The 16,438-nt window shown below is 41.7% G+C and overlaps 1 protein-coding gene across 1 annotated transcript in view; it reads right to left on the reverse strand.

Annotated features, from left to right (window-relative positions):
- Positions 1 to 16,438, reverse strand: part of COL25A1 (collagen, type XXV, alpha 1) — a 106,831-nt gene that overhangs the window by 72,065 nt on the left and 18,328 nt on the right. Inside the window, 4 exon segments of the mRNA XM_004695908.1 lie at positions 8 to 34; positions 12,434 to 12,469; positions 13,503 to 13,610; positions 15,151 to 15,210. Coding sequence (XP_004695965.1) covers positions 8 to 34; positions 12,434 to 12,469; positions 13,503 to 13,610; positions 15,151 to 15,210 — 231 coding nt within the window.

Genomic DNA, 16,438 nt, shown 5'->3' on the forward strand with positions numbered 1-16,438 from the left:
ACTCTACCTTTTGTCCTGGAGGCCCCAGAGGACCCTAAAAAAGAAAAATAATTCAATTAACATAGTACTGTAACATGACCAACCAAGTAAAACTGTCCTAAATTATAAGGTTCTATTTATTGAAATATGCTGTCTTGGGCTTCAGAGAGAATGAAACTTTTCACTTGGACATTCACAGTGGGACTTTTCTTCTCTTTTGAAGAACATTAAGCATATGCAACAGGATTCTGATTTTTCTTTAAACAAGAGAACTTTTTATTCCAGTGCATCTGTTTCTTTAAATACCTGCAAACATGACATCAATTTCACTGAGAAGCCTGCTGTAAGTAGTTAAAATTCGAGGCAGTTCCCCAGCTGACAGACACTTTATATGATCTGCAAGGCGTCAGTAAGCAGATTAGCAAAGGAAATTCTTGAATAGCACTACAAAGAAGCACGCTGCTTCTACTCTTCCTCTTGTGAAATGTGGTTGACAAACCTACACAAAAATGTGCTTCCAGATCACTAGGGAACCCTAACATCTAATGGGGCATCTAGTGGGTGGGTGACAGAAGAGGTGACAAAAGACACTGTCAGCTGATCCTTAACCTATCAGACTAGAAGTGGGGTGGGGAGAAGCCAAGATGTAGGAACATGAATGGGAATATTTACATATTAAGTGAAAACGTGGTGCTGAGATTCAGCCAACTTTGTTTACAACAAGCCATGGCTTTGGGATGGTGGGTAGAGTGCAAGGAGATCCAGTTATAACACCATGTCTTCCAGCTGAGAAATAATGAAAGAAAAACAGTGATCCCTTTTCTTCCAGTTTGCCTCTCCCCCAACTTTTCAGTTTAGTATATTTGAGCAAATATACTACCTACTGGAAAGAGTTATTCCCTTCACTACACTTAACTGAAGGGGTGTTTTCACGGGTGATGCTTCTGTGACCAACATCTTCCATTCATCCTTGGGCACCATAAGGAAAACATGAGAGTGGCCATAGAGGAAGAACTACCTGGTCATGAGACTTCAGGTTACATTTAAAATTCACAATGTTGAGGAACATTCTAGGAATCACTTCCTTGGATTACTTGGCAGTCCTCACAGGGAGACTATTTCTGCATGTGATCACCTTGAGCAAAGTGAAAGTGTCCTGGGCAAAACCAACTTTCTTTCTTTCTACAGGATCTCCTAGTTAACCAACTTCTCAAAAAGCTTGTCTGACATACCTATAGGGTCAGAGCTTCTCCTGACCTATCTCACTCCTTATGTTAAACTCTGCAGGGCAAACAGAGCCCGTCAGCATACACTGCCCCAACATTCATGCCCCTCATCACTTCCACCCCAGCACAGTAAGGAGTGCCAGCCCTCCAGCACCAGGCGATGCTTCCAGCCACAGCCCTCCAGCACCAGGCGATGCTTCCAGCCACAGCCCTCCAGCACCAGGCGATGCTTCCAGCCAGACTCTGGAATCCATCCTTCCCTGGACTCACAGGCCCTTCTCATTCAATTACCCCTGTCTCCTCATCAGGGCATCCTGCTCTCCCCTGGTTCCTTCCCCTTCCTCCACACCTCCACACACATAAACACGTATAATCATTTCCTCACTCGGGTAAACTGTTTGGGAAACAAACGTTAATGTGCAGGGAAGGCAGAGGTTTGAAGCCATAGTGAGAAGATGTGAGATTGAGTAAAGACTTGGATTTTATCATTGTCTGTGACTCCCTATTTTCCAAGTTGTCTCCAGAGTAATTCATGTCTTAAAATGTTGATGTTAGAAAGGAAATCATAAAACAAAAAGTACATTAATTCAATGTTTATAGACTGTGAATGTGTATGTTCAAAAAGGTTTGTTTCCCATTATAAACCGAACTCTGCCACTTAAATAAAACATTGCTCAGTAAAATTGGATACTTCATGACATGAATGCAGAACGCTGGAAGAAAATATTTCAGACACAAAAGAGAAAATTTTAAATCAAATATCTGAAGTAGAGACTTGCATATCTGGTATTTTTTCTTGTGGCCTTTGTGAAAGGAAGACATTAAACCAGAGATCAAGCAAGTTTCTCACAGCTCTGAAATCCGTGAAATTATATTAGTTGTCCAGTTTAACACCACATTTAATGAAAGTCAAAAGATGGCTATCAGGAACATAAATATTCCTCTTCACTGTTAGGAAACCTGCTATTTTTGCTAAACTCCAAAAATGAAAGCAGTTTTTAAGACAGCACATGCATTCTGAACTGGGAATACATGTCTTGTAGATTATTCATAACCATGTTGCCAAGGACATATTCTCAGCTACCAAAAATGTGTATATTCTTCTTTGATCTCACTGCTAGCAAGCCAGGGAGAGTGTCATTCATTATGGGGAGGGGGGTATGAGGTGTGGGAGGGTTCTAGGAATAAACCAGTGTGGAAGATAAGCACAGACATACATTTCAGTAAGTACAGATACACAGACATACACTTACTTATGTGCTGTTTTACGTATATTCTTATTTTGCTCACATGTAAGTGTTTTGAGTATCTTTAATATTCTTAATAATGTATCCTTAATAGCCCCCGTTGTGTACCGAAGACATTATGGTTATCAAATTTAAGCTTACAAATACTTTTAAAAAACTAGTGAACATTGGTAAAAACAGTGAGGGGGTTCAGGAAGAGGTAGGAAAGAAAGGGACACATCTGAAATAAGGATTTATGGGGAGGGAGGGAAGAACAAGAAGAAAAAAAAATACCAGCAGATTAAAAAAAAAAATCACGGTTACAATGAAGGCTTTTAAAAATTGATTTTAAAACTGGAAGCATTCACTAGTATCTAATAGAAAACTTATTTATATTTTCAGTTCCATAACATTTGGATAAGTTCTTTATTCACTGGCCAAAGTAGTGTCCCTTATTACTCCTAAAATTAAAGTCTATTGTTCTAACATTCTAAGGTTCCTAAAATAATTCCATTCTTGTTATCCTATGCCTCAAATAAGTTTGAATGAAATATTCTTCTAAATCAAAGGTCAACATTTTTAGTTCATTCTTACTAATCAATGAATTGCTCCTTTCGTAGGCATTTTCTTGGAAGGCACCTTTATATTTGTGTATACTTGGTACACATCCAGTGAAGATGGAAATCCATGGGCCTATTTTTTTTCAAAATAACTTCTTTATATATGTTACAAGATTTAAAAAAATAGCTGAGACTAGATTCTCAACCTATTAGGTGAGATTTCTCTAAGTTTGACACAGAAAGTGTTAAACTGTGATTTGAATCTTTCTCTGGGTGACATAAAGTATATGAACTCTTTTTGTTGAAGGATTTCGCCTAATGGACATAACTTTATTTAAAAGACAAACATCAAACAAGCCTTTGGGCAAATCTAAGAATGGAAGAACAACATCACTTACAAGAAGATGAACTCCTACACCAAAGTTCTCACGATGCTTCAGAAAATACTAGAAAGAGCAAGCTGAGTGAATAGTCACCAACGGGTCAGAAATTATAGAGCTGTCCGGTGTCCTTTCCTGCCTTTCCCATGCCCACTAGATTTCATATCTAAAGTTGATGTAAATGATGGGGGGCACGGGGTGAGCAAATAAGTCCAAGCAATTCCATGGTTCCAACTTTGTAGGATGACTGCCTTTACCAAAAGCATCCCCTGCACCGGACAGTGATTCTTTACCCTCCAGCTCCACCAGCTACAGATTCAAGATCATCCCTCTGGCCCCTCTATCCAGCCCCATCACCATGCGCTGGTCAAGCCCTCTGCCTCACCTAGCAAAGGTGGCAGTAACTGGAGCCACTCTAGTCTCCGGCCACTTTCTCACAGCGCCTGGAATGAGCTTGCACCAGGCTATGAGGGGGATACTTGTCTTCTGCAGAGCCATCTTTCAACAGCTTCCAAGAGTTTTTGGGGAAAGATAATAATGATATTTGGCCACATAAGCCAAACTTTCACATCACAGCACCTCCACACTTTGTTGAATGTTCTCATAACGGGCTCTTGTTCTAGTCCTTGTCTTGTTCTAGTCCTCCCTCCTCACCTACCTCCTAACCCAGGGCTCTGCAGCCCCTCCTCGAGCTAGCACCTCTTCTGTTCTCCAAGACAACCACCCCAACAACAGTGCTTCTTCCATAGAATCTATTGTGAGTAGTGTCACTGATCAGTTGCTTCTTTTTTTTTTGCTCTAAGTGTCTTTTCTCATGCACAGTAGCTGGCACATGTTATTGCTCACCGTATCCTTTTGAGTTCATTCATCCACTTAATAGTTTTCGGCTGTTCACCCCATGCCAGACACTGTCTAGAGCCTGGGATCAGAGCAATGAACAAGAGAGAGGCACGCCTCCTGGCCTGCACACGCTAGCAAAGGGGAAAGACAGCAGACATGTAAAATATAAAACTGTGTTGGGTGGGAAGTGCTAAAGCAAACGGGGGAGAAGAAGATGGAGTGTTTGAAAGTGGGGTTCAGTGAAGGCTTCAGAGATAGTGACTTTTGGACAGACTTCTGAAAGAGTCAGGCAGATAGCCGTGCCTGCAGATGGGGGGAGAATGCTCCAGGCAAGGGGACAACCAGTACAAGGGTCAAAGGGTGAGCGGCAGCTGTTGTATTCCCCAGGTGACTCAGGTGGGTGGTAGACGATGGGATGGGAGGTCACGTGTAGGCCTGTGCAGGGATGTGAGTCCCTGGTATTGAGAATTATAAAACTGATGGGTAGGAATACATGAACATATAAAGCCAGTCAAGCTTTTTCTTACACTACAGATGACAGTATCTCAACGTACTGCCTTTGCCAGTGTGATTCTGACACCGCTGCCCACGCCTATTCGCCTCTTAGTAAGTACAGTATGAGTCAAGGATTCAATTCTTGGTTTCTATGTTAGAACAGCAAAGCAGGAGCTGTCCTGAGACGGTCTCATGGCCACAGGGTGTGGCAGATGTAGATGTGGGTCTAGACGTCAATGCGCCATGGAAATCCATTATGCAGTCTGGTAGAGTGACCCACCCAGTTGGAGCTTCAAAGCAGGCAGCTAAGCAATGAGTGCTTGTAGTTGGTGATGGGAGATTTTGGGGGATTACACCTGAGGGGGGAAATCAAATATGGTACAAAAAAAAATAACGATGTAAGAAAAAAAAAAGAGAGAAAGAAACGGATGCTTTAATATCCACAATGCATTGTGTCTGCACTTTCCAGCTTGTAAAAGTGTATTTAAAAATCAATTAAGAGGACACTTCTGCTGTGCAGATCCTGGAATAGAAAAAAGTCCACGAATTTTTCTGACACCACTGATGCTAGCACAAATTTGATCAAGGTATTAATTACTTAAACAGGATGCAGAGTTTCTAAATGATGTGCGTTAGGACGTCTCTCGGGAGGTGTTTTAAGGCAAGTTCTGGTTGCCTGCTATTAAGAAATGATGTTCTGAGAGAGCAGGGGGCGGACACAGTTCCTGTTCTGTCCCTGAAGGCTCACAGTGAAATCTGAAGTTCTAAAAGCTGCTGGTCACTTCTGGATACAAGAATATACAACCAACTTCTGTGATAAAAAACTCAGGGAACAGAAAAAGAGGTGGTCCCTCTATGAAGAGGAGGATAAAAGCCTCAAACTATTAAGCTGTTAAAAATTATTTCCCTTTTGAGTTAAGGTTTTTTTTCTCCCAGTTTAATAAAAGTTAGGCAAAATGAAGACAATACTTTTAAAAGTCTGATCCTACAGGGAAGAAGGAGAACACATTTAATCTAATTTATGGAGTCATGAAGTGTTGGTATCAGACTTTCTCAAGGGTTTCATGCAGCAGGCTTTAATTATAGCTTTTAAAAGCAATTAACCTGGCCAAGTGCACTCCAAGATCAGAATTTATAAACTGAATTTATACTGAATTTATAAAGATCAGAATTTATAAACTGAATTTATAAATAGTAACTGAAAATTGAAAATAAATAATGGAAATTCAACTGACCTTGGAAGGATTCATGTGAGATGCACTTAAATAAAATTCCACGTTGAATGTTTGATGAGCAAAGGTCAAGAAACATAAATTCTAGCCATTATTATATGTCTGTCTAGAGTATAATTCAAGCGATGTTTTACAAGATTCAGATTTCATAGCTTGAGTGTGTGGAAATGTCAAAGGAAAAACTTACTGAGAAATGTTTAGAATACAAGACGGAGTGCTGAAATGTATGCAGCATACAAAGCCCATGACTTAGCTGAACAGGGTGTAAAGGAACATAGTATAAAGAGAAGAGTGGACCGGCTGAGATGGGTGTGGTGTCCCTAGTTTTGGGCCTTTCGTGGCCTCATCTTCACTCTCACTTAATCACTCGCATTTTCCCAGAGTCCGATTAGCCTTCATGGGATGATCTTAACTGTAGCGTCTCAGCTGCCATAACTCGCCTGCTTTGTGAGTCTTCTCTGCTGCACCAGAGGGAGCTTATTTTTATCTTCTGTGTTTTGCTAGCACATTTTAACTGGCTGTATTTTTAAAATTGAATTACTTTTATAGAGGTAACTGGTTTATAAAACTGCATGTGACGTGGCGTGATAGGCTCACATGTCTTACAATGTATGTTACCACACCACACTCACCAGAAAAGTGCCCACGGTCTTCCACCCTCGTCCAATGGGACCTTCCCCACCCTTCTCTGGTAGCCTCCACTCTTCAATCAGATTTCTTGGTTTGTTTTGTCTGTTCCTTTGCATTGTTCCTCTACATTCCACATATAAATGAAATCATCCAGTATTTTTCTTTTTCCTTCTGACTTATTTCGCTTAGTGGAAATTTCTACCAGTTCCATTCATTGTTATTGCAAATGGCGAGAGCTCATCTTTTAAATAGCTGGGAAGTAGTTCACTCTGTATAAAATCACATCTTCTTTATTCACTCATCTGTTGTTAGCCTCTTAGGATGTCTCCATAACTTGACTATTGTAAACAGTGCTGCAATGAATACAGGGAGGCATAGATCCTTTAATGTTAACATCTTTGCATTCTTCATGTAGATACCTGTGACTGCTGGGTAGTATGGTAGATGTATTTTTGATGTTTTGAACAACCTCCAACTGCTTTCCACAGGGGTTGAACCAGTCCACATTCCCCTCAAGAGTGTATGAGGGATCCGTTTTTTCCACATCTTCATAACTGGCTGTATTTTAATATATTTACATATTTGTAAAATCAACTTAACTAGGAGCAAATCCTTCAGGTCACCTAATTTACATCCTAGGCATCTAGGTCAGTACCTACCAAATGAATAATTGTGTATTAAGTTAAAACAGCATGCTAATGAAGATAAAACTTACTAAATTCCAATTTCAAGGTTTGCTCCATTGTTTTGCAACTCAGGCTATCATACTGTTGTCACTGGAAACAGTTCCAGTTTTGAGACAACTGTTTCTGCTTAAGTAGATGAGATTTTTATTTCAATAATATCACTGCATATTTTTTATTATTTGCAGAAGTTTCTCTAAACAGTTCTCTTTCATAGTCCACCAATAAGATGGCATGCCATCACATGCATTCGTGACTATTTGATGCAAAAGTTTGAAATAGAATAACTATTTTTTTGAAAGAATAAATGCTCTTAAAGGCTCTATTACCTGGGCTGACTTTTTGGAGAAAAACATTAGACCAGGATGATTCATTTATTGATATTTCTCAACATCATGAAGCTGTGACCTCTCTAAGAGAGGTCTCTTAAAACTCAGGAAATTAAAGAAGTAATACATTTTTCTCACCACTTGACAAAACCAGGGCCCAACACTAAATATTAAGCATTAACGACCAGCAGCAGATTAAAGACAGAACTAGGTATTTGAGAATCTATGTTCTGATTAGGTCCCCAAACAGAGACTCTATCACCTCTCCCAGATATCCAGGGTTGAAATGACCTCACCGCATCCCTTCTAAATATTTAATAAATTGTTTCTTGTTGCTGAACCCTACATGGAAATGACCCGGAAAGAAAGAAAAATTAACAGGCTTCCTCTGCCCTCTGTGATTAAGCATACTTCCCTAGCGTACCATAAAGGAAGCAAATTTATGGTTCACAAAGGCCTATCACCCTACACCACACTCAGTATAAAATATTTCTATTGAGTAAAGTGTGTTTTCCCAATTTTCCTATGTTAAATCAACAATGCTCAGAAACACTAGCTGCTAGAATCTAAATATCCCATGATCAGCAGGATTTATATTTGGAACTATAATATCCACTCATCTACTATTCAGATCTGTTTTCTATTTAAAACCAGCCTTGTCCCACAGAATTTTCTGGAATGATGGAAATGGTGTATATTGCTCAACCCAGTAGGCAGCCACCATCCAACTCTAATACACATAGAGCAATTGTTTGGGAATGGACTTAAAAATTAATTGTATAAATCAATTTGTTCATGCTGGTGCTGTTTCCCTTTATCTGTGAAGTGCTAACCTAGATGATTCTTAAAACTGCTTAAAAAAAAAATCTTTAAAAAGTACAGTCACATAATGTGACTAGAAACTGATACAATTGTTTTCCCACCATTTTTACAAAAACCAGTTTGTAGTTACTATTGCACATTCATGGGCACAGAGCATGCACAGACATTTACAAGCACACAGATGCTCTAAATGATTCACGATATGCACATGAGAAGAAGCCAGGAAAAGGCTGTTTTGAGGTAGTTCTGCCTAATCCTACTCTTGGTGTATAGGATGTAAACACTTTGGACCAAAAACTAATTTCCAGGAAACTAGGAATAGTTGATATATTAAATATATATATATATGTGTGTGTGCGTGTGTATATATATATATATATATATACATATATATATATATATATAATATGTAGGTATACATATTTATATCATCTATCTTTTTGCTACTATCTTTGTCAAAGAAAGAAACAGTAAGAATATCCAAAGGGAAGATGCCTTCAAATATACTATTTTAACAACTATTTCAACTCATGAAGAACTTAGAAACAAGGCCTACTCATGGCAGGCGTCAGCACCTATCATATCCAGTTGGGTCTACCTTTAGTTTGATCCTTGGGTCTAATTTTATGAGCTAGAGCAGCCCGTCCCTTAGATAGAGTCCAATTTACTTAAGCTCGAGATCTGTCTTTTAAAATCTCATTCTTTTTGGAAAAACCCAAAGGTCATGTTTACAGAGTAGATGCACAGGAGGATTAAATAAATGTGGAAGTGCTTGAGCTGCAGGCCTTTTTATTTTATTAGAGATGCTGCTAATCTTTAGGTGATTATTTTTGCAATATAAAATACACATCCTGGATTATGAACACCCATTCCCCACCTGACACTCTCATAAACAGTTTTGTAAAAGCTAATTTTAGATGGCTTGTAGGGTCCACATTTCACTATCAGAGACACTTTAAAATGGTTTAAAGTCTCTATGCCCCTCAACACCCCTCTGTAAGCGAACCCCCTTTCACGTCACAGACCAACCAGTGTTGGGGGTTTGCATGGGGTGGAAGAGACAAAAGCAGTGGCATTTGTTGTGGGTGAGAAAGGGTGTTATGCCTCACTCTTCACAGGAGTGTCCTCTGTGTGCCACAGCCATTTCAACAGCAGCATTTCTCATTTCTGGAAATCTCTGTGGTTCATGATGCCTTTCCTATTACTATCATTTCATTTGCTTCTCACCAGGGAGACCCGTAGACTAGAAATTCTTGCCTACATTTGTAAATCAGTTAAAAAAGGCTGCAAGCTGCAGACAAACTCGAGTAGGTAGTCCTGAGCCCAGAGCCACCAGGATGTATTTCTTTTCTCCCCACTGGACTTTGATTAAAACGTGCACACAAGTGATATTTGCAACAAACACAATTTCTAAGGGTGATTTCTCCTTATGAAAACTGCAACTATAGTTCCCGTTATCCTGTTCTCTCTTTGAAGTGGGTTAAAATGCACTGTGCCATTTAAGGGAGCCATTTTAAATCATGGGTTTTTAAAAGTGGTAGGATTTTTTTTTTTTTAATCATAGAAATAGTTGAAGCAAATATAGGACATATAAGCATCCAGTTTGCTGGGAAGAGGAATTAGGGTATTATATTGCTTTACCAAAAGATTTTCTGAATAAGATTGCTTTTAATAGCACAGTTCTCCAGTACATTTAAGATATGTTGATTTATGAAAATCTGATTCATACAGAACTTTACAGGAATACATCTGTTATATAAATCCATATTCACCTGTAATTTACTCTAGAGGGAACAATTGAGTGATAATAATAATAACATACTCATATAGTTCTTCATTCTATATTTTAAAGTGCTTACCTCTAATTTATTGCATTTGTCTTTGGCAATCTTATAAGGGAGGCAGAGAAGGTATCATTATCCTTTCTTTACAGATGAGAAATTGAGAGGTTAAGTGACTTGCCCAAGGTCAGACAGGCCATTCATTCATTTACTTCTATTTCAGTGATGTAGTTTTAACAGGATAGTCAAGGAAGTAAGATTCTTCCTCCCAATTTTTTTTTTAACCAGCTGTGAAGGCTATTAAAGCAGGAGTAGGTGACCTCACAAATATAATGCTGAATGAAAGAAGCCAGACAGCATGAGTCAATTAATATAAAACTCAAATGCAGGCAGTGGGAATCTATGGTGGCAGAATGAATTGGGATGAAGGAGGGCTTCTGACAAAGGATAACACTCTCTCTGCTGATCTGGCTTGTGGTGCCGGACTATTCACTGTGAAAATTCACTAACATATACTCATATGTGTCTATATTACATGCTTTCTTTCAATAAAAGTTGCATCTTTAGAAACAGTTTGATCCACTGTATCTGCTGTATACACATATCCTCTGGGCACCTGTGATTCCAAGTAAGCTATGATCCTTAGCTGTGTACACAAAATGAGAATGTGGGCTAAATATCGAGAGCTTCAAGAAAGAAGAACAGGTGGGCCAAAAATATATCCAGGATCATCTTCTCTGAAAAGTGACTATATGAGACGGGGAATGGGAGCATTTTTCATTTAGGATGAGCTGAGAAGTTTCCACTGAATAGCAAGCTAGGAGTTGTGGGAACTGAGATTCAGTTGTTATTCGCACAGTATATTTCAGAGAATTTATATGAATTTACAGGAGCCAAGATTATAATTTTTAGAAGAATTTTCCTTCTTATTCAGAATCGGTGTATTAACCCTGAGCAGGGTCCATATACCAGGGAGAAAACATGGCCTCCTGAGATTCCCCAAGAACCTTCCACAGAAAAAAGCAGGGGAGGAATTCATCTTGACCAGTGTCGAGGGGAAAAGTTACACATGCTTTCAATTGCTTGAAGCAATTTCAAAACTGATGTAGTTTCCCAAGAATCCTTTACCTGGTGACCTGCAACCCTGGGTACTCTCACTATGCTTTTGTGCAAAGTTACCACGGATGGCAAACATTTTCTTTCATTTTTACATAAGGTCTTTTCTTTTTTTAAAGAGTATGCTGTGGTACCTTTTCTCCAGATTGTGTTTATCAAGCCTCTTACTTGGTCAGGAAAATAGAATTTTGGGGTGATGGGTCAGACTTGGTCCAGGGCCAAAGGAAGCTCAGACAAGGATACAGCTTGATGGGTTTTCCCAAGGGAGCTGAAGGGGTCCCGCTGGGGAGATGCTTTTTAATTTCAATCCAGCCACACATTTCTTTTCATTCCTAGCCACTGCACGTGCACTCAGACCTGGCTAGTTATTTATTTTTAATAAATGTGCCCTGAGTAGCTGCCTGCATGTTACGGAATAAGGACAGGGCCAGTCATCATGATTCCAGGCTCCAGGACAAGAGGGACATAGCTGTCCTGGGCAGTGTGGACTATGGACACTCACTCCCCTGTGTCCCCTATATCGCCCCTATCACAGATAGGCCAAGAGATGCTCCGGATGCAGGGAAGAGACAAGGAGAGGCCACTTGAAAAAATCAACCAAACCAGGCCCAATCCCCGCCTCTAACCCTCCCCCCCCCCACTCCAGCCACAGGTCCACGAGGCTTCTTTTCATGAGCCCTGCCCACGACAGAGAGCTACAAAGCACAGCTGTGTATGGCTGGAGTCCTGCCAGCAGAGGAGACCCCCTGGAATGGCCGAGGAGGGTCTGCAGTGCTAATGCAGTTCATCACCCTGCTCCCTGCGAGATCCTGGTTCGAACTATGGCAGCTCTGACGATTCTGGGATCTCATTTCCCTCACAGCCAAGCTGTTGATGCATATTCGCCTGTGACTTTCCTCTCCCATCATCCTGAACTGTGATCTCCCTTTTCCTCCTGTGTCATGTCTGTGGATGTGATGTCTTGTGACCTCTCGCCACCGTACACGGGCCATGTTACTTTTGGGCTTTTACTTATTTTCACTCTTGGTTCGAGGTCACAGGACAGATACAGTTACACATAACTTTGATCCCAGTTTGGACTAAATTGGCCTCCCATTATTTTTGGTATAGAAAAAGATAAAATGAGATATTTACCATTAAGCCTTGTTCTCCTGGTTTTCCTGGTTCACCCTTAAGAAAAAGAAACAGTGATCATTTTATTAATGCTATAAACATTACAGAACAATTTCGACCTTCTTTCTCCTTTTCACGACAACCACTGGGGAGCATGAATGTCTGCACTTTTCAGACTAGGAGGAATATTTTTACTACTTTGGCATTATACAAATATTTTAAGTTAAAGTAGTACTCTAAATAATTTAATTCAGCAGTAAAACTGAATTTCAAGTCCTAAAACCATAAGATAAAGGCATAAAAATTTTCTATATGAACATCTCTCTGTAAATATATAGGAAAAAGGTGAATTGCTTTGACCTTTTCCATGTTTCTTTAATTCCTGAGTTACTACTATCAAAGCAAATTAGTTTTCTAGGATCCTTTGTTACTGTGTATTGACACCAGACTAATCTTGATGATTAAGTACGCAACTGCTTAGTGAGACCTAAGTCTTGAGATCACGTTTAGATCAATTCCATTAATTAGCTTCGCCTGAAAAGAACAAATGCTATTCAAACCACACTCACTGGTGGTTTAACCATTAATGTTACTGCTTCATTAGAAATTTATTGGTTCTTTGGATAATTTGGTTATTTGCAAGGGATTAAAGATTAGAAAGATTTATCTTCTGTGCCTTCATGAACAGTATAAGACTTTACTGTCTCCTCTACAGAGTCCTTGGAAAACATCATTAATCTCCTGCCTAGTTTTCCAGACTAATCTACCATCTGACGCAAAGGCCCCTGTGTCCTCTGAGCTGGTCAGAACCCACTGACAACAGACCTTGCCAGTCAGAGGTTCTCCAGGCTCCCCTGAAAACCACTGCAATTGCTGCCAACAGGTGTTTGTGGTTTCATGGGTGCCCCTAGGGCTTGAGGGGGGCAGCAGAATCCTACTGGCAGAGCCCTCTGCTTGGGCTTCTTCCCATCACCCCATTTCCCCTCCACCCCACCCACCTCTGACCATTAACCCTCCAGCCTCTCCCCACCCCATCCTCAGTCCTTGAAATGGAACAAACCCCCAAGAACTGATCCAAAAAGCAACTCACGGGCACGCCTGGCATTCCACGGGGGCCATCCTTCCCTGTGTCCCCAGGAGGCCCCCTTGGGCCTGGAGGGCCTGGGGGTCCTGGGGGCCCGGCCTGTCCTTGGTCACCCTACAAGCAAAAAGGAACAGCCAACAATGACCATGAAAGATAGGGACCCAGGTCTTCTTTTCAACACTTTAAATTCATATTATCTAATCCACATTTACACTATGAAAAGAACCAGAACAACCAGAAACATGAAGCCTGTAGGCAATTTGCCTGCCAGCAGGGAGCAAATAAATATTCATGCTGGGTGAGCTGAGGAGATGCTATTAAATCAAAGCAGCTCTGGGCTCTTAGCAGACTTCTGCACGACTGTGTACACGATAAGGCTGCACGGGGACTTGTTTCACTGAGAAGGTGAAACTTGTTTCACCACGGTAAGGTGCATCGATCACCTTGTTTCAGAAAAAGGCTTCATGCGTCTTTTGGGCAAATGTGATTTTCCTAACCTATAAAATCACTCTAACCGATAAAATGAAGCATACGACACTCTGGTCAGGCTGTATCATAATTTATAAACCAGAGAACTTAGGAACTGCATCTATTCTTGGATACGACTGAAGTTCTCTTTTTCAGTTCAGAAAAAAAATTAGATTGGCTTTTGGTATTTTCAGCTATGTTTCCAACAAATGCAGCTCACTAGACAGAATTGTGCCCTAGGAAATTTCCAAAGAAATTCCACCTCCTCCCCCCGAACCCCTTCCCCAGCCTCCCCACCCTCACCCCCCATGAGAGATCCATGGGTAAAGCGACAGGGCACAGAGCAACAGCCGAGCGCCAGGGAGAAAACAGACGGGAGCGAGTACAGGCACTACCTTTATCAGGCGGCGTTTAATGAGCTGCTGATCAGCAGAGAGAAAGCCATGATTGATTTTAGGAAACACCATCTGATCAGTCAGGTGAGGTCAAAGGTTGAGGTTCAGAGGTGAGAGAGTTGGAGAAGAGACATCAGAAGGTCCCAAGAAAGAAATAAAGAGAGACACATTAGATTTGTAATGACCATTGTGCAAAACAGGACCGGTCCTTGTCTCCGACCTCAGACCCACAGGCTCTTGTGCAAAGATGCAGAACCCTGCCCGGGTGGTGCGACCAGACGGCTCACTGAGGAGTGAGTGTTTTTTGGGTCCGGTCACCGTGATGTGGGTGGTGGAAGACAGCAGGGGAGCCTGTGTCAGCTACATCCTGGCCCTGGGCAGAAGGTCCAGAGACAAACACCGGTTCAGTTTCCATCAGACTTGTCAACCAGCATAGTGAGGCATGAACGTGGCTGCCGTTTGATTGGTGGCTGATGTCCAGAGTCCCTAGGATGACTTCACGGGCCAAAACGTACCCCGGAGGATTGGAGTGCACGCAAATGGGGCCATGGAGGTGGGGCGGGGTGCTGGGCGGGCAGTTTGGCCATTCTCCTCCCTCCCCACTTCTATATCCTCTCTTACAAGCTCAAGCACCGTCATGGTGTATCCTTGACCTCTCTGATGTCAGTGAGGTCCCTGGGGTCTAGAAATGTGGCCGGGTGCGCAGGACTCGGCCAGCCAATTCGGCCGTTCTTGCCCCTTCGATGCTGGTTGCGGGAGCTGACCGAATGGGCACGGTGCCAGACACAAACCTTGACGGTGAGGATCTGATTACTGTGCAGAGCGGCAACTGTGGGGAAGCCTGGCAGGCCCTGGGGACGTGCACAGCACCAAAACAATACAACACAAAACGTCACACGGACATCACAGTGGTGGACAAACACAGCCAGCCTGCTGTCACCCTGTCTCGCGCTAGGTGTTGTCGAGCGTCACGCGACACAAACAATATACAGAGGAGACCCCCATTTCTTAGAGGGATGGCACGGGGAGCGCGCCTTGTTGTCACTGCCCCGGCAGGCAGGGGTGGTGGCGTCCACTGTTCACTCTTAACGTGCCTGAAATCTTACAAAACGTTAGTGCAACGTCGGGGTGACTGCAGACACCATCTGCTGTGATGACAACACTCTGGTTTCCCCCTGTGGGTGGAATATTTACAGTGAGGATAGACAATACGCACATTAAATCCTCTCTGAACAAACTCACTAGCACATAGGAGGGGGTCTTCAGAGTACACACGGGGCGCCCCACAAAATGTGACCTCACAACCCATAGGTTAATATTTCTCTCTCTAGCCATTTGGGGGGCCAAGGTCTCCCCTGCTTCAGGGATGCTTGCGGGGTGCTGGGTGGGAATGCGTCTCTCATAACATGTTTCGCCTCAGGGTGAGGGCATCAGTGGCCACACTCAGCAGGAATCGCTCTGTCAGGAGACTTTCCCCAAACAGCTCAACAGTTCACATACCCCCTTAAAGGATAAAGGTGAGTTGGAATTCTTTAACCAAGGAGAATGGGAGAAAGATCTTTCGGAGGACTGTCCTTGGTCAAACTCATCCTCCTCTAAGGGGACAATGTCTGTGGGGAGAAATTAAGTGCTGTCCAAAGGTTAACAGTGATACAATAATAACAGTTATAACGATGATAATTAAAAGAAACAGAAAACTCATCCTCACAGGTGTCATCAGCTGGTAGAGAAATGCTGCCTTTGCTCTATTTCTTTTCCAACCACATGTGACAGTGAAGTCTTTTAGTCCAAGTTATCTCCCCACACACAGAATAGGCTCACTGTACACATAATTAAGTGAACAGCCATCAAGAGTGCCTGGCCTCACATGGCTCAGGCTCACCCCACTCCTTCCCCCCTTCCCAAACCTATTTTGAGGATATTTTTAGGAAAAAAAACCCAAAAAACAAATTTCTAGTTTTTGAAATTGCATTAGTTTGGGTATATTTTCTCCCTTATTTTGCTGCTAGCTATTTTTCTTTTTGAGAGATAAATAAAACATAAAATAATGTTTGTAGGATGAAGATATATCTTCAGCCC

The sequence above is a fragment of the Condylura cristata genome, unplaced genomic scaffold (assembly GCF_000260355.1).
Source record: "Condylura cristata isolate star-nosed mole 26May11 unplaced genomic scaffold, ConCri1.0 scaffold00021, whole genome shotgun sequence".
NCBI classification, from domain to species: domain Eukaryota; kingdom Metazoa; phylum Chordata; class Mammalia; order Eulipotyphla; family Talpidae; genus Condylura; species Condylura cristata.